Source organism: Chrysemys picta, chromosome 2 (genome assembly GCF_011386835.1).
Source record: "Chrysemys picta bellii isolate R12L10 chromosome 2, ASM1138683v2, whole genome shotgun sequence".
In the NCBI taxonomy this organism is placed as follows: Eukaryota; Metazoa; Chordata; order Testudines; family Emydidae; genus Chrysemys; species Chrysemys picta.
In genome coordinates, this window is record NC_088792.1 from 118,901,813 (window position 1) to 118,925,672 (window position 23,860).

General features: G+C 41.0%; 1 protein-coding gene across 4 annotated transcripts in view; it reads left to right on the forward strand.

The window, feature by feature from the left end:
* Nucleotides 1–559: 559 nt before the first annotated feature.
* Nucleotides 560–23,860, forward strand: part of NR4A3 (nuclear receptor subfamily 4 group A member 3) — a 32,776-nt gene continuing 9,475 nt past the window's right edge. Inside the window, exons 1-8 of one of the 4 annotated variants that reach the window (XM_008178699.4) lie at nucleotides 1,027–1,086; nucleotides 2,602–2,667; nucleotides 4,172–4,321; nucleotides 7,230–8,122; nucleotides 10,779–10,908; nucleotides 11,844–12,016; nucleotides 20,057–20,256; nucleotides 21,470–21,648. In XM_008178699.4, coding sequence (XP_008176921.2) covers nucleotides 7,232–8,122; nucleotides 10,779–10,908; nucleotides 11,844–12,016; nucleotides 20,057–20,256; nucleotides 21,470–21,648 — 1,573 coding nt within the window. In that variant the 5' untranslated portion in view covers nucleotides 1,027–1,086; nucleotides 2,602–2,667; nucleotides 4,172–4,321; nucleotides 7,230–7,231. Of the gene's footprint in view, nucleotides 1,087–2,601; nucleotides 2,668–2,692; nucleotides 3,000–4,171; nucleotides 4,322–7,229; nucleotides 8,123–10,778; nucleotides 10,909–11,843; nucleotides 12,017–20,056; nucleotides 20,257–21,469; nucleotides 21,649–23,860 lie in introns of those variants that run through there. The other 3 variants (XM_005292621.4, XM_042841781.2, XM_042841785.2) reach the window with 3 other exon arrangements.

Below are 23,860 nucleotides of genomic sequence, written 5' to 3' on the forward strand. Positions count from 1 at the left end.
TGCATGTATGATGGTGAAATTTCCCGAAGTGACTGGTGACCGACATATGTGACCCGAGCAGAGAGACCCGGCCGGGTATAATGAGAGCTTTCAGAACCTGCGCCTTGTTCCTACACATTAAAAAGTTTCCTTTTATTTTCTTCTCTTAAACAATTTTAAACATCCTCGTCCTCATCATTAATAAGCGCGGTTTACATGTCCAAAGTGCTGGCTAAACTTTACCTTATTAAATACTCTTTTATTTTGTCTTGAAATATAGACGATTAAGCAATGCTACTGTGTCCAGTAACAGCATAAGGCATTGCTCTAATTATTAACCCTCGCCATAGATATTATTGATACATATCTACACTGCCACTAACATTCCCGCGCCTCCTATACTCAGACCCAGCCTGTCAGCCATATCCTCCCTCTCCCCTCCTAGTAACGCCTCGCAGGTTGACAGCACTCTGAAAATTTAAGCAGAGCGTCGCAGCCAGATGCCGGCAGTGTAGGTGCGGGGCCGGGGCTTTCTCACACACGCTGTACTGTACCGAAGGAGAGACTCATAGACTCTGGGGCGGAGGGGGGGGGGGGCAGTAGCGTCAGGCTCCCATGGCGTCACTATTGACGTCTCGCATTCCAGTCGCTCTATGGAGAGGCCGCTAGGGCTCCTCTCACATAAATGACGTTCAGAGAGAGGGAGAGGGAGAGAGCAGCAGCAGAGGAGTCTCCTTCCTCTCTCCTCACACACACAGAGAAAGAGAGAGAGACCCAGAGAGAGACAGAGGCAGATCTCTATCACTGAGCCAGCGCATATAAACAAAGGCACATTGCTGCAGCTGGCTGATCATCACTCACTCTCTCTCACACACGCTCCACTCCGGAGCACCACCAGCAGCAGCAGGCTGCTCTCAGCTCCTGGTCTCTCAAGCTTCTGTAATCCTTTCCCATGACTCGGGATAACGCAGCCTCCAGAGATACAGCCTCCAAGAACCTCTTGGGTTTGCCTTTTATAATTTTGCCACTGGACGGAGCCTACATGCACATTTAAGGAAATAGGCATTTACAAACTAGATGTAAAGACGGAACCGCCACAGCAATCAAGTATGTATATATGAATGGGAGAGAGAGAATGTGGATGGACTTGGTAAAAGTTGTGCTGCCGGTTATATTGCTCTTGAAATGACAACTGTTTGTGATGAACATCAGTGTTACTAATCTAATATGCTGGGGGCTGTAACCTGAAACTTTTACTCCTTTCTGTCCTGGGTGGATATATATTTGTTGCTGTTCTGTTAGTCCGTACTTGAGACTTTTCCTCTCCTAAACAGGAGAGCTGGGTCTGTGGAACAGAAGCCTCAGCCGATACTAAGGTATTTCTGCTAGTTGTTGTCATGGAAATGATGCTGCCGCCGGCGGTGGGGAGTTTGCAGCTCGGGTGAAGACTGGCAGTAATTTGTCTCTTCCTTTAATTGTGCTTGGGAAATAAGTGGTTTTGTTTGTGCGAGTTAGGACTGTTTAATAGGGACGGCAGGGCAGGTTGATCTGATCTCGCTTTAGGAGAGAACAAACCAGAGGCTGCTGGAAGAGTTCGCCGAAGAGGTAATTGTTGGAATGTGGCATATTGTAATGAAATGAGGTGGGATCTTTGCTAGGCACGTCTGCCTGGCAGATGCTCCTAAGAAATTTGCACTTTTCCCTTTGGAGGTCATAAATTGTAATTACATACTATACTGACCCAGCACGTGTGTTACAGTACAGAGGAGCTGCATTTCACTCGCTGCCTTACTCGCTGTATAAATGTCTCTCTTAATAACTGCGAAGCAGCTCCTGTCTTTAAAAGAATCAATAACATATTGTATAATGGGCATTCAAGTTTGGTATTTTGTGGACAGCTATTGGTCTGCAGTATCGCGATACTGCGCTGTCACGGTGGCGGTATGGATCGTCTAAACTTTAATACTTAACTAACATTGTTGAGAAGTGTTGTTTGGTTTTCAAACTATTTTGAGCTAAAGGATTTAACTCCCAAAGTTTTCCCAAATGAAGGATGGAAAATGCTATTTTCGCGGGGGGCGGGGGGGAGGGCGAGACGGGACCCTGCGAGAGTCACTTTCAAATAAATTTCGGGAATTAATCACTGGGATTCTCTCCAGCCTGCTTCACCTTATTAGCTTCTTCAATTCATTTTCTTTTTTCTCCGTGGGGACTGTTGTATGTAAAATTCTTCTTGTCCCAATGCTAACACAGTGAAAGCGAGAGGCTGAGACACAGAGAACGGCCGGGGCCGCTCAGAGATGAAATTGACTGAAGTTGCGCGCTATTTGCTGGAGTTCCGTGGGTTGGTGTTATAGTTACGTAGCGATTAAATGACAAAGTAGCCGCTGCTCCACATGCAGCTGAAACTTTAATTCAGTGACACATCCCCTTCGCGGTCCCTCCCGGGGTAAAGGAAGGTTTCGAAACTCAGCTGAAGAACCACAATCACAATGGAGCATTTCACGGTTTCCTCCTCAGATTACCGGAGAGGGTGAGGGGGTGTCACTGGGGGCTGAATGTAAAGTGTAAGGAGGAAGAAAGGCGCTTTGACAAGGGTAGTTATTCCTTCCTAATTTACAGCTCCTGGCTCAGCGGCTGCAGTCCGGAGGAGTGCTGCATGTTTGAAGGCGCAAAGAGTGTCTCTAGGTAACCGGCGGCTTTGGGGGAGGAGAGGAGCCCTGGGGCGCTCAGTGCAGTGGGAGAAGCGGCCTTGCAAGTGCAGGGAGGGATGAAAAGCCCCGGGAGAAGAGGAGATGAGCAGATGAGCGTTTGACACCCCGGGCGCTTCGCAGGGAATAATGGCAAAAGTAGGCGAAAGTTCCTGGCCCAGGACTCGCGCTAATACATACAAGGGCTGTGGGGGAGGGGGCCTCTCCTGACACGGGCGGCGATGTTAGTGTATCCCCGCCGAAATGCAAAGCCTCCCCTCTGATACGCAGATGTTGACTTCAAGAATAAGCGTGAAAAAGCCAAACCAGGTAAGAGATGAGCCATCGCAAAGCACCAGGGGGAGAGGAGAGAGGGCAGAAGAGAGGATGCAAAGGCGGCGGGGCCTTCGGGGGACAGGAGAAAGGCAGTTGGTTTTAGGGCTGCAGTCGCTGAATGAGAGGGGGGTTGTCAGTAAGGTACGAGGACAGCAAACGTGGTGGATCCCTTCAGGTACTGAATATGATCGGAAGAGGGAAAGGAACTTCTTTAAAATGGTGTCGTTATTGGATGCCCGCCCCGTTGGGGGGGTCTCTTACCACAGACTAGATTAAAGCATCGCTTTTATATAGTATGCGAGGGGCTCTGCAAGCCCGAGGCAGAGCTCTGTGGCAGGTCGAGAACAGAAGCTGGCATTGGTGATCTAGGTTTGGGGGCTGATCCCCGGGATTCCTCCACCCCCTTGGGGAGAGAGCGAGCGCCAACCCTTCGGGGACTGCACAGAGAAGGCAAGCTTGGGGTGTAAGAAATCCTTTCAGTTCACAGCAAGAGTCTGTCTACCTTGGACATAACTGTCCTCTGGCTTGGATCCACCCGGATTTAAACTTCCTGCTGGCCCCCGAAAATGCCCGCACACGTGGGACAAAAGGGCCAAGCAATTTAGAGGGAAAGTTGCTAAACATTTTCCACAGCGCCCTTCTCTGTGCGTTTTCGCTGGGCGAAAGGAGCCTGCTTTCTTGGCTTTACTCCCAATCCGATCCCGATATTGCCATAACATTGCTATTGAAAAAAAGTGTGTAAACTTCCTTTCCATGGCATCTCCCGACTCTTCCCCGGGTGTCCTGAGCGAGAGAGAAGGGGGGGTGGCAGTTTTAGGGCTGGAGTTTTTCTAACCTCTAGGGGAAAGGCTGCGACCTGCTTTCTGAGGAACACGAGAAGCCCCTCGCCAGTTTGGGGGGAGCTGGGGTTGGGCATTTGTCTCTCCCTTCCCAGTTCCCACGTTAACGCGTTGTTACCCCAGGCTGCAGGTGGCCGAGGTGTGGCTTTCCCTTCAGAACCTGCCTCCCATCCCCGGCTCTGCGGTTTGTTTTCAGTCCCACGGCGTCATTTCAGCCCGGGTCTCCGAGTCCCTGACAGTCGCCGTGCCTGGCTGCTGGTCTCAGCCGCGATCGGGTGCAGACCACGTTGTGACTCCCGACCTCTCTCTTTCCCTGCTGTGTGACAGAGCCCGGTTCGGAAGAGCGCCCCACGCTGAGTCCCGGCTCCAAACCCGGCCCCGCAGACCGGTCCCAGCCAGCCCGCATTCCGCCTCCTCCTGCAGCCTCCGCTGTCCAGACAACCAGCCCCACCATTCAGCGAGCAAGATACCCTCCAGGTAACAGACGCTTCCCGGGCGAGCGAGCACACAGGGGCTGGGGGCCCACTGCCCGCTCAGATTCCTAATACTGCGCATTCAGCCCCTAAGTCCACGGTGTAAATGCAGAGTCGCTCCTTTGAAGTCAGTGGAGTTATTCTGGGTTTACACTGGGGGAACAGAGCAGAATTCAGACAATTGGCTTCTCCCAGCAACCTGGAATTAGTGGAATCGGTGTGAGAATAAAGTCTCCTGCCAATACGCCGAGCTTCTTTTGCAAATGCTATCAATAGTTTTAATATTTTCAAACTTGTAAGGCCAAATTTCGCTCTTGCAAATGCCATTTCGCTTTGAACAGGGCGCAAGGAGTTTACCTTCGAGCAAAATTTGGTCCCCGATTTAATTTCATAGTCATTCAGAGACTGTATTTAATAAAACTTTTACTGTTATGACTGAATCCATAGGAATTAAAAGTCCCTAACCAACAATGTGTAAAAATTGAAAGAGAAAATTGCAAGCAAGTGGGTGGGATGTTGCTGTGAACATTATTAACTCCTATTCTCATGTAACAGTCTCACAAAGATTTCAGAAAGGTTAGTGCCTCTGAAATGTTCCTAACCAGATTTTGTATTTATTTATCTTGGTCTTGGTAATACATCGTTTTAAAATGTGGCTCGTGATTATTTTAAGCACCTTTTGTTAAGAAATAATCATTATTAAATTATCACGTTATTATTTATTTTTGAGGAAAACTAATCCCAGTGCTTAAAGTAGAAAGAAAAAACAGAGTTCTAACAGGAGTTAGAACTAGTCAGTAGATCACACTGGGAATCAGTATAGTAAGAGGAGTTCTGCAGATCTGAATAGATCCTTACCTTAATTCTTTCCTCCTCCTTTTCTTCAAATAGGGTTTGATGCAGATTTCTATTCCCTTATAGCAAATTTAGCATAATAGTTTCTTAAAGTGAAATAGCCATGTTATATTCAGTAGTGTAGGTATTCTTGCTGAAGAGAAGAGGAACAGCAGGTCATCTCTTATCAGCTCCTGCTCCTATTCAGCACAGACAGAAAATCCTTCTCCCTCACAAGATTCTGTGTCAACATGTCAATTTGTGACATTATTTATCTGCTTGTTAAACTGCATTTCTCAATGAATTTTCATTGGAGGTGTATGGAAGGAGTTTCATTTCCTTTTACTCTATTAACATATAATCAACATATTTAGGAAAACCAGTTGTTTAACTTCCCTTGTTTGATAATATCACAAGTTGACACTGAGTTTTCTTTCTTAATTTGTGTTAGTTCAATTTAGTATATGCCTCCAGAGACTGGCAGGCACATTTTAGAAATAAAAATAAATAAGATTTTTGAGGTAAGATTTATGAAGATTTTGTCCTATTTTTAAATATGTATATATATAATATTTGGATATATAAATAAAAGTAGTCTTCAAAGACTCATGTTAGGAAACAAAAGCAGTAATTTTCTCCCACATTTTTACAAAGGTCCTTGAAAACTTGAAATTGCTGGTCTTTCTTCTGACATGAAAATACAATAATTAAAATCTGTTCTTAATTTAAATGTGTTTCTCTACAAATTAGGAATTCAAAGTTTATTTAATAGAAATTAATTTGATTATTGTGTGAGAGTTTCTTGTAAACGTTTTAAGAAACCAAAGTAAAGGGTCTTCTTAAAATATCCAGGAAGAACAGCTATCTTTAAACTTTAGAAATGTTTGTATGTATCATTTATCCAATGCCTCTGGAATATGAATTATACTGGTTATAAAAAGATAAACTAGGCCTAATTTTGAAATATATTTCCTCCAAGGGTAATAATACTTCTTTACTTTCTCAGGTTTTTCATGTGAAAGCATTTCCACTAACTAATAATAAGATGTATATTTTGTTAAAGTGAAACTCAATGACTGTCTTTAGCTTTGATTGCAAATACTGAAACCTGTAGTGCTTAAGCAGGCAAACCTCATAAAGATTGTTGTATTGGGTCTGTAATGTCCTATGAGCAATAAAGCGAAGAATGAAGAAGTGGAAAATAAAGAAAGAAATCAACTCTTTGTGTTACTAGAGTCATCATTTTAGCTATGAGTGAACTGGATTTACTTTCATGATGCGATGAAAAAAAAATACAGGATTAGTATCAACCTCAGCCTAGATCTCCTATAACAATCAGGACAGAAATACAGTGCACTTTTGCCTTTACATTTTTAAAAATGTTAGGGTCTATTGTGCCATCTTTTTTTAGCAGTCCTCCCTTTAATGGGGAGTTCTTCTTAAAAGCTGATGGCAAGATATCACCCTTAATTATGATCTGATCAGAAATACTGTATGTAGACTCTAGGTCAAGTAAGAAGTATTTATCTTCACAGCTCCTCAGTAACAGATACAGGGATTTCAGTTGTGTTTTTGATGTACACTGTAGACAATGTACATATATATATGTACCTCTCTCTCTCTCTCATATAATAGAATAGACTGTGATAGTGTGGTTTTTTTCGTTATGAAAATTTTATGGCATAATTGCATCTATTCATATACTGTTTTCATGCTTCTTATTTAATTCTCATTGACATCTCTGTCTATTAGGCAGCAGATCTAGGGCAGTTAGGGCCAGCTTCTGCTCTCACTTACACCAGTGTAAATTTGGGTCAACTCCAGTGATTTCAACCAATGTAACTGAGAACAGAATGTTGCCCCATATGCATCTAATATATATTTCTTCTCAAATACTGAGTACTCAGAGGAAATTTATAACTCCCACATTCTGGCAGTGGGTGTCTAATTTTGTTCCGTGAAATGCAGGAAATAACCATAAAAGGCAAAGAGAGTTGTAAGTGATGACCCGAAGCTGCAGCCGCAGCGAGGTGGTTGTTGTTTGTTGTTGTTGCTAATGGCCTCTTTTGCCCTTGCAGATATGCCCTGTGTGCAAGCCCAGTATAGCCCTTCACCTCCTGGTTCGAGTTATGCAGCTCAGACCTACGCATATGGCTCAGAGTACAGCTCGGAGATCATGAATCCTGACTACACCAAACTGACCATGGACCTGAGCAGCACCGAGATCACTGCCACCGCCACCACCTCCCTGCCCAGCTTCAGCACCTTCATGGAGGGTTACTCTGGCAGCTATGAGCTCAAGCCCTCCTGCCTGTACCAAATGCAATCTGCTTCCTCCAGCCAGAGGCCCCTCATAAAAATGGAAGACAGCCGGCTACATAGTTACCACTCCTCACTGCCCCCCTCCACAGATGAAGGGATACCCAGCACCTCCATGTACTTCAAGCAGTCCCCGCCTTCCACGCCCACCACTCCTGGATTCCCTTCTCACCAGGCCTCCATGTGGGACGAACCCCCACATCCGCTGCAGCCTGCACAGACCTGCATGGCCCCCAGCCACTTGATGGACTCTGCCCCTATGAAGACTGTGCCCACCCGCTTCCCTCTCTTCCACTTCAAGCACTCGCCACCCCACACGCCTGCAGCTGGTGCCCACATGTGCTATGACCCTGCTGCCCTAAGCCTGCCTCTGGGATCTGACAGACCCACTGCCGGTCAAGCCACTATGGAGAACCATCCTTATGGGCTTCCCCTGGCCAAAAGAGCAGCCGCCTTAGCCTTCTCGCCACTGGGCCTCAATGCAGCCACTTCCAGCCTGTTGGGCGAGAGCAGTGGCAGCAGCAGTGGCCTGCCTTCCCCGCCCAGCAGGAGCTCCTCATCTGGAGAAGGCACTTGCGCTGTGTGCGGGGACAATGCTGCCTGCCAACACTATGGGGTACGGACATGCGAGGGGTGCAAGGGCTTCTTTAAGGTGAGAACCACATATACTTACATACACATGCCAATCCCCATCCCAAGTCATCCCCACACCATTCACGCTAACCATTGACTGCTTCAGGTGTTGTTATGTTGATCAGTTCACCCAGCAAAGTTAGGATGATTCTGTGAGCAAAGTGTATATTAGAGTAAAAACACACCATCTAGGTAGTCTAGTGAGGGAAGGTAGACACCAGCTGACTATTCATACAAAGCCAAATCATATCCTCCAGAGGATGTAGTGTAGGGATTGGGCTAGTTCTCAGACAGAATCTCAGGGCATGGCTACACGGTGTGTTAGTCTGCACCAAAGGAGTGTAAATTCTAGTGCACAATAGTGTGTCATGCACTAACTGGCCTGTGGGACCTTGCTGCCATGCACTAAAAGTTCCCTAGTGTGCATTAATGTAATCCCAGCCATTTCAAAAAGTACTAAGAATGCATGCTATGGGACAGTTAGTGGGCACCAGCAGAGTCCGCATGTGCCAGTCAATGTGCAGCATGTTAGGGTGCACTAGAATTTACACTGCTCTGGTGTGGACTAACACACTGTGTAGACAAGGCCTCAGTCAGCTGAATCAATGGAGCTAACCTGATGTACACCAGCCTAGTGTCTGGCCCATAATGTCTTTCCGTAGAGTGCAGGGCAACTGTTTCAGGAGCTTCTCTTGAAATAAATCTAGCTGCATTTATTTTGCTGTCAACAAACTGGACTTTACTGAGTCATTCAGACTAATTAAATATTTTTAAAACAAGGCATAAAATACAGACATCCTGATAGTCACCCGATAATTCAGCTAGCAGTAACAGTGAAAAGTGTAATCTCTCTCCATAGGGCAATACAAAGAAATGTAGATTTAAGGACATGCCAAGGAGGCAATTGAGTCAATGTATGTTATACAACAGAACATTTGTCATGCTAGGAAGTTGCTGCTTGACTACAACTATTTAGTTTAGAAACCAGTGCATTCTGATCTGTGAAAGGTATTAAGTAGTGCAATGACTAAGCACTATATAGTGCCTCAATATTAGCTATGAGACTAACTGAGAAGGTTCTGGGGACAGGTAATACATAATGCATTTACTACGAAGAAACTTTCTGCTTATTCTTTCTGGGTTTATGTATTTTTGTTTGTTTGTTTTTTAATGCTAGGTTTTAGTATTTGTTTTTGTTTTTTACAGATCGTATGTAAGGTTTCAGTTTACTCTTACAAATGGCATGTTTAAATTTAGAGCTTGGGGTAGATTTTAGGGTTTGATTTATTAGTGTCATGGTTGAAGATTTGATTTAGTCAATTTCTTTTTGTAAAGATCAGAGACCTGCGCCTGTTGAAGTTAATGGGAGTTTTTGCATTGGCTTTGATAGGAGCCAATGTTTAAAGCATTTTTTTTATTGCACTTACTACTAGTAACATTACTCAATGATAATACTTTTATAATATGGTAAAAATACACATATCTATTAAAACTCTTAGTTGTTTAAACATAATTAGAATAGGTACCAAAAATCATATGGGAAAAGTAGCTATTAAGTTCCTGCTCCTGTGGAAGTCAGTAGCAAAACTGTTGTGAATTTATATGGGAGCAGGATTGGGCCCTAAATTTACAAAATGATTTTCCAGTTCTAAGATGCAATCTGTAGTTTAAGTGGTGAATGATTTCATGTGTTTCTTATTTTTATTACTTTTAATCTTGTTTTTTAAGGAACACAAATGTGAAAGAAATAAACATTTTTCTACATAATTTCATATTGAGGAAAGATTCAGTTTATAATCTCACAGTAATTATGAGTTTTATTGTTGTTGCTTTTAAGACTTTGCTATTAAATGCTCATCTGTGGTGAAATTGAATTATTTATTGAAATAGCATCGATTTTAAATATTAAAACACATTACACTGTTTGTACCAATATCTGCTTTATTCTTTTTCTAGTCTTAACTTATTTTTATCAAATCTGAATTATTTGATAGTTTTCAAAATTATTTGTTAGAATATAAGTAGGATTTTAAAAATAAATTGGCCAGCATCCTCGCCAAACATTTGTTTTATAGCTAAGCAAGTGTCACTACAATATAGCTCCATTCATTTTCTCCAAAATAAGTTATTTGTCCATGAGAGTTAGCTAAATTGTGAAAGGTTTGGGGTTTTTTTGGTTTGGTTTGGTTTTTGTAGTTTTGATTTCATCTGTACTGATTTTAATGGCAAGCAAAACCAGTTATTGTGATATTTGACTAACAACAGCGATAGCAAGAGAAGTACATACCAGATCATTTTGATTCTATTTTAATAAGGTCAGTAATAATCAGGGGAATGAACCAAGTAGAAAATTGTTCCCAAAGGGATATTAAAAGCGGAGATAATCTAATCCCCAAAGGTAGATGCGATGACCTGGTAATTTCAGATATGATTTTATCATTCAAAGTTGGCTGTCTCCTGAGACTTGCTTCAGAACAATCCTAGACAATTTTCATTGTCAGCAGCTAACACCAATAAAACTGTTTTTCCTGCAGGCTAGTGTGTTAGGAAATTAATTTTATCTAATTATACAAATTGCACTGTCGCTTTTCACATTGTAATTAAAATACATCTTGTCAGGTCCTAGCTCATTCAAGAAACTATGAGTTGACTATTTCTGTGTTGCATTTTCTCAGAGAACAGTTCAGAAAAATGCAAAATATGTTTGTTTGGCAAATAAAAACTGTCCAGTGGATAAGAGACGTCGTAACAGATGCCAGTACTGCCGCTTTCAGAAGTGTCTCAGTGTCGGCATGGTTAAAGAAGGTAAGGAACATGAGCTATCATAAATACAAATATCTGAATATTAAATTTACTTATGTTAAAATATATAGATTTAATTTTTATGAGAAATTTTATAATGTTAGGCTTTCTAGTTTACTTACCCCCAAAGTGTGGGTATATGCAATATATGTAAGTTTTTTTTGTTTGTTTTTTTCTTCAGGCATTAGGTTTATAATATCTAGATTCTTTGGAACCACAGGTTCAAGAACAGCAAGGTCATCAGAGAAAGATTTTTTCCCAGTGACCCTGGCCAAAGTTTCTCCTCCCTTTCCTGCTGTACAGTGTGCTGTACTGCAATTGGCTGCCACCTCATAGAGGGGCTGCATTACTTTGTGTCCTGTGTACCTTTACATAGGGTGCTGGTCTGTTCCCAGGGAATTAAATATAAGGTTTGCCATTGATTGTAATGGAGCCAGGATTGAATCCATAGGCCCCAATCCTGCAAATGCTTAAGTATGTGAGTAGTCCCACTGATGGGAGTACTCACATGAGTAAGCATTTTCAGGATTAGGCCCATAGCATGTGAAGTGTTTTAAGGAAGCTAAGAATTCTTCAGTAAGAAGGCTTAAATGTACATTATTAGTATTATTATTAGAGTTTGTATTTGTGTATGTGTGTGTGTTTGCGTGTAAAAAAAATACAGGGATAGAATTGGGGTTACATAAAAAGGGTGCTGTTCAAATGTAACATTGCTGGCTACAAGTCTGAGCTTCACACTGTTTTATAATATTCACTTATATCTCTGCAATTAAGGATGACAGTTATCTATCTATCTATCTATCTATCTATCTATCTAAATGGAAAAATATTATGGTTTTTGCTGGACTAATCATAATTAAGAACTAACCTGGTGCTCATTTGTGGTTGTAGTTTTTTGATGATGTCTTTGTGGACTGATTTTTGTTCTTCTTAATCAGTTGTCCGTACTGATAGCCTGAAAGGGAGAAGAGGTCGGCTGCCTTCCAAACCAAAGAGCCCTTTACAACAGGAACCTTCCCAGCCCTCCCCACCTTCTCCTCCAATCAGTATGATGAATGCCCTGGTCCGCGCTTTAACTGACTCCACACCCCGAGAGCCTGATTATTCCAGAGTATGTTTTATGATTTTTTGCATAGAAATAATTACTAAATTGTATTTTTTAAAATTTAACAATCAGTACATTGAAATGAAAGAAAACTGTACAATTTAGATAAAGTAATAACTGACCCAGTGTCCTATCCCTGGTGTGTCGACAGTGACTTAAATGGAGTTACACTGGAAATTAATTTTAGCCTCTATCGGTTGTGATACAGAGTTTAAGACACAAGACTATCTGCAGTACTCCCCACAGGTGTGCTAAAGCAAGTATGCATAGGTAAATAGGGCACTGATCCCGCAACAGACTGTGCGCAGAGCCCTATTGACTTCAACAGGACTCAGGGCAGGCTCCGGGATGTGCTCCTGTTCAGTCAGTTGTGGGATTGGGGTCTTAATTTCCAGTTTGGAAAACCTAACTGCTTTTTTCATATTCAGATAGATGGGTTATGAGAAGTTATACCTGGTTGTTGAAACAAATAGGCATCCAGTTCTGCTCCAGTTAAAATCAATGGGAGTTTCGCAATTGTTTTCAGTGGGAGCAGGATTGGACCATTGCATAATGCAGCATGAATCTTAGGTTTAAGGAATAAATTATAATGATACTGATCTTTGTAATGTGCTTTGAGACCTACTGATGAAAAGCACTGTATAAGAGCTAGGTGATATTATTATTATTTTATTTATTATTTATTAATCCAAGTTTGTCGAATAGTTCTTTAAATCAAACTGAAAAAAATAATTGAACAAGCAAAGAATTCTCATATATTGTAGTTTTTTTGTAACCTTATTTTTAAATATTTATTTTATTTAAATATTGATGAGATATTTTGTTATCTATTGCAGAAAATAGGCTATAGCACACCTGCAATTATTAAAATATAGTATTGAAATTCCAAAACAAGGAAAGAAAAAAATACATATGTGGAAAATCATGAACAAATCCCTTTATCTTTATTAAATTTTACTAAATATGAGACTGGTTTGACTTTATGTATATTTATATATATATATTGATAACCTTTCTATTTATTTGTAATTATATTGACATGCTTTAATAATTATAGGCACATTATAGATGCTTTTCTACAGGCTAATCTATAGTTACCTATAGATTTTTTTTTTTTGCTATGTTTATTAAGCACCCAGTTTATATTTTTGTCTGATGATTTTTAATGGGAGAATGCATTAGGTATATTTTCATTTATTTTAACTTTCCCAAAATACATTAGGGCCTGAATCTACAAACATTTATGCATGTGAGTAATGTTACTGATCTACATAGCCCTACTGAATTAAATGGAATTACTTATGTGAGTAAAGTTACCCAGATGTCTATATGCAGGATTGAGCCCCTGGATGTATACTGATAGATGTATAGCTTTTTGACATTGACAAAAATCCAATGAAAATTGTGTATTTTTATGTGATTTTTTTTTTTTTTTAGCCTACTGTGACTATTTCACTTCATACAAAAATAGTGCATAGATCTAAGTGGTTAATATTTTTTATGATTGTGTACAGTTTCATTGGAAGCCTAAGGAAAACTGCATTGTTGATGTTGAATTAGTTTATGCTTCATAACCAAAAGATTCTATTGTGTCTGATTGGTTGTTGGTAGGATTTGGCACCCTAATTTTACTTTAGAGTAAAATATAATAGTTGGTAGTGCTTAGTAGTGAAAACCTCTTTTTAAGCCTTCTAACATAAATTAATGAATCATATCTTTGTAAATTTTCTGCATATTTTAAGGGATTAAAGTGAACAAAATGAAAACTGTACATCAACTGATATTAGTGGGATGGTATATGTAGTAAAAACATGTACTTACAAAACCACTTTCATGAATTCTGTTGCTGAGCAGAGTAATTATAGGTGTGTTCAGTAAGATACTGATTCTGCAATGCATTGCATGCGGGTGGACCCTATGCCTGGATGGAGGGGAACCCACACACAATACATTGCAGGAATGGGGCCTTAATTTTTCAGATTTCTAGCATACTGTAATCTAATAATATTGTCTTGCCTGCCATAAGAAAATAGTAATATAAACCTCAATACAGGATTTGGTAAAAAAAAAAAAAAAAAAAAAAAGAATCAGTACATTGAACAAAGAAAATCCAAATAATCATATAACCCTGGAATATCAAAACGAATCTTATTTCTATTCAGAACATTGCTACTCTTCATTTCAGAGTTGGTTTTAATTTATCAATCCACAGTAACAGAATATTTAGATATTTGGTTTCAGAAACAATTACTATGAAGATTGTTTTATAACTTATTAAAGGCCAAGGGCCATATTCTGTCTCACACCTGTTTCACTGTTGTAATTCCATGAAGTTCAGACTTGTACTGTGTAAGTGAGAAGAGAATCAAGCCCCAAATCTAGCACTCCTTATTCAGGCAGCATTCCCATCAACTTCAGTAAGAATTCTGGCTGATTAAGGGTAGAGTAGGGCAGTAATCTGTATTTATAATAAAACTTGCTGTATTTATAGAGGCCAGAAATTAAGCAAATGCCAGGGTCACAATGCAAAAACAGGAGCTGCACTAAGAGTATCATTGCTCCTCCCCTTGAAATCTAAAGAAGCCTCCTCCATGTTTTTGTAAGTATGCAAGCTCCAGGAGGTCTGACATAAGCAGGAAGGGGTGGAACAGGGGTGTATGACCACTTTGCACAGCATCAGACTTTCATATCCTACATAAAATAATGCTGCTGTACACAGGAGCTCTTCTTGGGGAAAATCTTCGCAGCAACCATAGGTAGGGTTCCCTGGATAGCTCCGTTCATAAAGGAGCCATGTCCTGGGGGCCAGGGGAAGGTCTCCTCTTCTGTCTTTCTCCCAAAGTGCCTCCAGTTTTGTGGTGCTGTCTCATGTAGTGCAGGGTGTTCCCCCTTCTCTCTAATGGCCTGTTGACTAAGGCCAGGCCTGCTAGTTGTTTTGTGCAGGAGTGAGGTAAACACCAGCCCCTTCCCATGGGGTGATCGTTGGGTTTTCCCAGTGCAGGGAATGATTTGTGCGTAATCCAGGACTGTAGAATTTGGCCTCAGTTGGTTTTCTCATCTATTTTTGGTAAAATGTGAGCCTTTCTAGCAATGAATGACATACTCTAGCAGTGACTAACAGTTCAAAGGCAGGAAATACAATTTCTGTCATTCTGCTTATCATGCTCCTATGTGCTGGATCGAGCTACTAGAATTAGCAAAACAAATCTAAGAAATATGTAGAGTTATTAAACATACATTCAATTGAATAAACCTGCTTCTATAATGTAACAGAAATGTTCACGTTAGAGTTAGAAAATAGTAACATTCTGTGTTGTTGCTGCCATTATAGGTCAATTTAATGTGTTCAAGGAGTGCTTAAAAATACTGGGCCAGATTTATCCCTATTGACTTCAGATGAGCTACACATGGGATGACTTCAGAGCATTATATTTTTTTTCTTTTTGCTGATTTCTGTGGCTCAGAGCATGTCCTGCCTCAGAAATACCTGTGGAAGGGGGAGGAAATTTCCTCAAATCATTCTGTTTGCTCTTCATGGAATGAATGTGCCATAGTTCAACCCCTGCACAACCAAGCGGGTCTCCCTAGGGCCAAGCAGATCCTGGGGTTCTGCATCTCCTCCACATTGGCTCTGGGGTTCCCTGGCCGTGGCTGTCTACAGAGCCCCATTAAATGGGGGCTCCCCAATATGGAGCGCTGCAGAAAAGTTAATACAGCCTGGAGGTATATTACCTCTTCCAAACAATTTGTGTGGGGCTGGTGGGTGCTTGCCCTCTCCCAAATCAGGTCCACCTGTTCCCTGCCCCACACCCATCCCCTCACATTGTGTGGATATAGGGGGTACCACAAAAGTTGCTACCCTCCAAAATTTCTGCATGGGATGGGAGGATCCACACACAGAGGGTCCCCTGCGTGCAAAGGCCTTGGAGTCAGGATCTGACCTTGGGGGAGGAGAGATGTTTTACTTACCCAATAACCAAGACAAAGAACATCCAAAAATGCATGCTGTCATGCAGCACTTTGGAGGGACTTGGCTGCCAGCGTATTTGAGTGCAGCCAGATTTCTCAGGAGTCTTGAGTAACTGCCCAGGTCAATCCCCCCCGCCCCCATTTTGCCTTTGGGAATTTGTGGAGGTTGTTCAGTTGCACTGGAACCTTCTTATTTTCTAATCACTTGTGGCCTCACCATGTAACCTACTAAACAGGTATCCTGCTATATGGCCAAAATTATAGGTAGATGTACATTGTTGTTTATGTTGGACAGATGAGTTTTGTAATAACTAGCAAACAGGCTGACAGCACGCAGGAGTTAGATGGCATGCCCAGAGGTGGTATGCCCCCATGGCACCAGATAGCCACCACCCCGCCTCTGCACAGTCTGAGTAGCATGTAAAACAGGAGTCTGGGAACTGACGGTCTGTGCAGCACATGCTCCTTGAATTCCAGTGTCACATACGAGCAAGATTAATTTGGCCTGCTAACCTTGGGGCAAATCCAAATCCCAGCACCCAGTCTGAGTATCTAGGCCAAGTACTGGGCAGATGCACAGAGGAGCAGTGGTGGTGGTGGTGAAATCCTCCTCCTAGCCCTCTCCAGGCCATGGAGAAGCTCCATAGCCACTCCACAAAGGTTATTGCTTCCAATGGCTTGAATAGCCGCTTGTGCACCCCCGCCCCTCTTCATGGGAGGAGGACCAAGGACTTGTGTAACAATGCAATGTGCATGTGCTGCATAGCCCCCGTCCTCTCCCCAGCCCTGCATCTTCCTGTTTGGAGTGGAACTGCACTGGTTCAGTGTCATGTGACCCCCCATAGCTGCAGGGGCAGGATTTTTCCCCATATAAACTTCATCAGAGGGATCACATGTGCTTTTATCACTGGGGGAGGCAATGGGAGCAGAGGATAAGAAATGGTCCTGCAGCTAATGCAGGGTTGAGCAGACAGGAATTACTTAGCGCCAGCAGAGATACCTCAGATGTCGCCAGAGTTATGTAGGGTTTCCAGTGTCACTTCTTGTGTATCTCCCACCTATCCATGATTCTGAGACCATTCATCCTACTCATTCTACACCAGCAGTGAGCCTGCTTCCCTTAGGGGAGTATGTAGTGGACAAGAGCTACCCACTCCAGGGTTCCTCTTTGCACCTTCCACCCTCTCTCCTCCACAGAGGAAGAGCTTGGGGATTCAGTAACAACCTCAATCAGATCTGCTGGGGCGGTGAGGTGGCAGTAGTAGGGGCTCCAAAGTCCCCAGAAACATTTCTGTTGTCACTGAGGGAGGCTGGGGGTCTTTCCCCTCCCACCTTATCCCCCCTTGATCATGTTATCAGCGGACTCTTCAGGTCAATGGGCTCTGTCTCTAGCTGCCAGTTGAGAGTGCTCTTTGAAGAGCAGCTCTCCGTCAACTGTGGAGATCTTTTGGTGGGGTGCCCAGGGAGATACTGTTTGCACTAAATCCCTCCCAGAAATTACTCCGAAGGGCCTAGTGGAGAGAAAGTTGTTACAGCCATGGAGTAAATTCCAAGTCCATTTCTCCCCACTCAGGAAACCAGCAGCACTTCTCAGACACAGAAATAGGCTGGGCCACACCACTCTGGCTGTGCTCTGTCACGGAGAGAGTAGGGCCAGGCTTAGACCCTGGGCATAAGATTTGAATTCAGAAGTGACAGGGATCCAGTAGCGAGGAAGTCGGAAGTGATAGCGGGTAAGGAGCTGCAGTCTGTTGGCAGTTCATGGGGAAGTTAAGGAAGCTGGGACTGTTGGAAGGATTGGTCGTGTCAACAAGATGATACATTCTTTACCTAAACCTAAAAATTGTTCAGTTCAGATGATGAGGTCATTTTGGCCAGTTATTTTACTTTGAACCAATTTTTTATTCAAATGGATTGTTGCTGCGTGTGTCAGATAACAAAAAAGATTTATCCCACATGCCTCTTGCACGGTGAGATAGTGATTTGAGAGGCTCTGGAGGAAATCTGCATTTACAATACATTGAGCCAAATTCATCAATGGGAAATTTAAAAATTGTGATATGTTAAATAGAATGCTTATATCCTTCCAGTTTTAAAAGTTATCCTAGCCACCAGATTTCTGGTTTTGTTGACTAACAGCATATGGATGAAGGCCAATTTTGGTCATTTATAAAATGCCTGATTTCTATAAATTAGGGCTGTTAAGCAATAAAAGAATACCATTTATTTAAATATTTTTGGATATTTTCTACATTTTCAAATATACTGATTTCACTTACAACACAGAATACAAAGTATACAGTGCTCACTTTATATTTATTTTTTATTACAAATATTTGCACTGTAAAAAACAAAATAAATAGTATTTTTCAATTCACCTAATACAAGTACTGCAGTGCAATCTCTTTATCATGAAAGTTGAACTAACAAATGTAGAATTATGTACAAAAACCCCTGCATTCAAAAATAAAACAATGTAAAACTTTAGAGCCTACAAGTCCACTCAGTCCTACTTCTTGTTCAGCCAATCATTATGAGAAACAAGTTTGTTTACATTTACAGGAGATAATGCTGCCCACTTCTTAATTACAATGTCACCTGAAAGTGAGAACAGGTGTTCGCATGGCACTGTTGTAGCTGGCGTCGCAAGATATTTACGTGCCAGATGTGCTAAAGATTCATATGCCTCTTCATGCTTCGGCCATTGTTCCAGAGGACATGCTTCCATGCTGATGACACTCGTTAAAAGAATAATGCATTAATTAAATTTGTGACTGAACTCCTAGGGGGAGAATTGTATGTCCCCTGCTGTTTTACCCGTATTCTGCCTTATATTTCATGTTACAGCAGTCTTGGATGATGACCTAGCACATGTTGTTCATTTTAAGAACACTTTCACTGCAAATTTGTCAAAATGCAAAGAAGATACCAATGTGAGAATCTGAAGTGCCTTCCAAAATCTGAGAGGGACGAGGTGTGGCACATGCTTTCAGAAATCTTAAAAGAGTAAGACTCTGATGCAGAAACTACAGAATCCAAACCACCAAAAAAGAAAATCAGCCTGATGCTGGTGGCGTCTGACTCAGATGATGAAAATGAACGTGTTGATCCGCACAGCTTTGGATCGTTATTGAGCAAAACCCATCATCAGCATGGATGCATGTCCTCTGGAATGGTGGTTGAAACAGGAAGGGACATATGAGTCTTTAGCACATTTGGTGCATAAATATCTTGTGACACCGGCTACAACAGTGCCATGTGACCTCCTGTTCTCACTTTCAGGTGACATTGTAAACAAGAAGTGGGCAGCATTATCTCCTGCAAATGTAAACAAACTTGTTTATCTGAGCAATTGGCTGAACAAGAAGTAGGACTGAGTGGACTTGTAGGCTCTAAAGTTTTACATTGGTTTGTTTTTGAGTGCAGTTATATAACAAAAAAACCTACATTTTTTAACTTGCACTTTCATGATAAAGAGATTGAACTCCGGTACTTGTATGAGGTGAATTGAAAAATACTATTTCTTTTGGTTTTTTACAGGGCAAATATTTGTAAAAAATAATATAAAGCGAGCACTGTACACTTTGTATTCTGTATTGTAATTGAAATTGATATATTTGAAAATGTAGACAAACAGCCAAAATATTTAATACATTTCAATTGGTATGCTATTGCTTAACAGTGCGATTAATCACGATTATTTTTTTATCATGATTAATTTTTTTGAGTTAATTGCGTGAGTTAACTGCGATTAATTGACAGTCCTACTATAAATGCATATAGTTACAGATATTCGAGCTACCTATATTAAAAGTAAAACCCATATGTACAAGAGCTACCTATATTAAAAGTAAAACACACACACACACATACACATACCCTTGCGCGCACAGACACACACACACGTATATAGGTATTACATTCATATTTAACTGCTTATTATCCATTGGATAAAATAACCTACTGTCTTTGCTGTTGAGGGACTCACTGGAAAAACACTGTTGAGCAGACAGCATTGTATGTATTGTGGCATTCTTTAAAAACGCATAATATTACTTTCTGTGGCTTTCATTTTAGTACTGTTCCACTGACCAGGCTGCCGCAGGCACAGATGCAGAACATGTACAACAGTTCTATAATCTTCTGACTGCCTCCATTGACATATCCAGGGGCTGGGCGGAAAAAATTCCAGGATTTACTGATCTCCCAAAGGAAGATCAGACGTTACTCATAGAATCAGCTTTTTTGGAGCTGTTTGTACTAAGACTCTCCATCAGGTAATTACTTGTGATTGAAAATAATCCCATATTAAATTGATGTGAAAAACTGTGAATTTCAACTTTTTTTTTAAAGGATAAGTAGAGCGATAGCTTTACTTTTGTCATTTGTGAAAACAGCCAAAAACAAACAGCAACAAAAGACACAAAATACTGTGTTCAATTTGTGATACAAATGAGGAAAAACAAGAAAATAATGTACAAAAATGGAATAATATTATTCTCACTAACGTGCTTCCATTTATTGGATTTACCAAATTTTCTTTTCTCCTTTTAATCATAATTTGTCCTTATTTACTTTCGAGTGAGGCTGTTTTGTATTTGCCTATATGACCTGTAGAAGAGCATTTGTAATGCAATGGTTTGGGGTTTTTTTACTTTCACACAGATGTCTTGAAATTCTGTTTTGGAAGGGGATAAAGGGGCTTCAAAATCCTGTTCAGATTGTTTTTCTTCCTAATACCAAGTCATTTCACAGAGTGAGGTGCCATTCGTCAGCCTGGCACTAGTTAAGACATTGTACCTAAGATAGTTACAGGAAAATCCCAGGATGGAGTTTTGAGTTATGCCCCTGTTTCCTTAGGGTGAAGATGAACTATGTTTGTTTGTTTGTTTGTTTGTTTGTTTTTTAACAGGGATTCTTTTCCGTGTTTAGTTGTAGTCTGACACATACTGTAGATTTTTCACATAAGAGATTTTCTGCCTTGAGTATTACAGTATGTTCTGTGTGTTTGTGTACATTCGTTTATATATTTTCTATTGTTTTGTCTTCATCAGTTTTTGAAACTTGAGAAATGGAAGGGGGGAAACACTAAGGGTTACAACCTGAAAATAATCTCTGCTTTCTCCAAGTCATATTATTATTGTATTTCAAAGCATACACACTTTGTCTTCCTTAGGTTCAAACATACAGTATTTAATGTAAAATGTCTCTGCTGCTTGTGCCTTTGGCAGGACCAAAAATCTTAACTAATTAGACAGTCTACAGCACATGCTACAGTTAACCTCAGGCTTATAACTCTACAAAGTAAGCAATCATAGAAGCTTGTTTGTTGTAGTTTTGCCCCCCAGGAAGAAGCATATTGTCAAACATGAATGCCCACATATGCCCCGTAATAATATGTGTGAGATCTTAAATGATACACATTTCAGTATTTTGTGTACATCTTTTTGTAAAATTATGTGTGTTTATGATTTTAATTTTTTTTTCAAGATCCGATACTGCTGAAGATAAGTTTGTATTCTGCAATGGACTTGTGCTTCATAGACTTCAGTGCCTTCGTGGATTTGGGGAGTGGCTCGAGTCAATTAAAGACTTTTCATTAAATTTACAGAGCCTTAACCTTGATATCCCAGCCTTAGCATGTTTATCAGCTCTAAGTATGATTACAGGTAAGTGCTCTTTTGGTAACGGCAATCTTCAAATACTAGCACTGTATTGTTAGCATAGATCTGAGTGCTTTCAGTTGATTTTGTTATATTCCAGATAAGGTGAGCTTGATTTTTGAACATTTGTAATGGCGATATTGAAAGTCTGGCTGGCAATAGTGTACACTCATTCACTAGCTCACTCCTGGAAACACCTATTAAAATGGAATCCGAATGACTCCCTCTTTCTCCAGGGTTTTATGTTTTCTTGGAACATTCTCTAAAACGGTGAAATACATCTCAAACCAAATAGCACGGGGGGCGGGGGATGCAATGGGAATTTTTCTGCATACTGTTAGTGAATTATTTGTGTATACATAAGACCATTTCAGCCCCTCTGCCGCATGGGATAAAGGGGATCAAACTAGTACAAATGCCTACCACATCTCTCTTGTAAGCACAGAATGGGGGCATTATAACTTGTAAAGCATAATTTCTCTCTTCCTGAGACAGTAGAAGCCCTTCCATTTAAACGTTGCGGACCTGAGGCTTTGTGATTTGGGGGGCATAGCTGGCTGAAGTGGAGAGAGCTGGGGGCAGATGTCCCTGACAATCTTGTAGAAATACAGCAGGAGTTAGTGTTACTCAGAGTGGCATTCACTTCCGGTCTTTCTGTTTAACCCCTCTCAGAGAGGATGATAATGTACAGATGCAGCTGGGTCTTCAGTGGTGATACAGTGCTTCATTGTACCATGACTCCAAGGTGGAGAGGGGCTGAATCTTTACAAAGATGCCCTGAGATCCACAGAAATGGACATGGATTTCCTCACAGATCTCAGGGCATCTACAAAGTTGTAAGTTCTACTCCCAGTCCCCTGCAAGTGGCATCATTCTTTCACCCTAGATGAGATGATTCTCTGGAGACCTGAGGTGAAATCCTGGCTACATTGAAGTCAAGGGCAAAATTCCCATTGTCTTCAATGGTACCAGGATTTCATCTTCAGAGTTTCTAGGGTACTTTTCCCTCTTGCAGTTGGGGATGATTTAATACATACTGGTTTTAGCTTCAATACTGGTTTCTTATGAAAAGTATTTTCCTATTTTTAAAATCAATTTGTACTAATGTCCCCATGATTAAGAGAGGTACAATAAGTGCCAGATTCTGATCTCATTGACACCATGAGTACATGCAGAATAACTCAGTAGGGTCACTTTGCTTTACACTCATGTAAGAATCAGGCCCAAAATGAGTGAATTGTTACAGCAAAAAGAAAATGTCCTTGACTTTTTTTTCATCCTTTTCTCTAACTATGAGACCTGTTCCTAATTATCTTCCTGGAGATTTCAGGGATTTACTTAAAGGAATAAAACCTCATGCAAACTACTTCTGTGAACATGTGATATGTTCTTCCTCATGTACCCAAACGCTGTTTTAGCATCATGATGCTTGCTCATTCACACCTGTTCAGTTGCCCTGGCATAAACCAGTAAAGATTGTTTATGGCGAGTTGGATGCACATAAAATGTTTAATGAGAATAACTTTCAATTAATACATTCCCATGTTTCTTGCATTTTCTAGTGATAAAAGCTCTTTCGGTATAGAGATATTTGCTGTGTTTAATTAGTCTTCTCAAAACCTCCAGACAAATGAAAGTAATCATTATCTCTAAATATGAAGAAATAACATTTCTCTCCCTACCAATGTTCTGTGTCTGTATTTGTCAAAGATTGATATTCTTTTCCCCTATATTTATAATGGAGCTTGAAATTGATATAATTTTTTGTTTATTCCTTTGACTTATGATGTTGGCACATCTCCATTAATATGTTTTTTAAGGATTTACCATAAAATGATGAGTGGTATAGAAAGCTCTGAGAGAGAGGTGATTGCAGTAGAAGGAACAGCACAAAATACTGTTTGAGCTGCATAAACAGTGTTGTTTATCTTTATTCTTATAATTTCTCAGTGATAGCATAATGGGGAAATGGTTATAATCTGGAGAATGCTCTGGCTGAATACTCCTCGTTGTGGGATTTGTTCATGGAGAATCATTTCCTGGCTTTCCCCTATAGCCTGAGTATGCCACTGCACATACTGGTCTCAGGCAGCACCAACCTCAGAAACAGTCCCTGCACCGTGTATCTAAGTAAACAGAAGGGCTTCTGAGAGTGGTGCTCTGCTTGTTCTGCCTGACCTCAGGAGTGTTCTTCATGAATCAAACAAAGGCCAGTGTT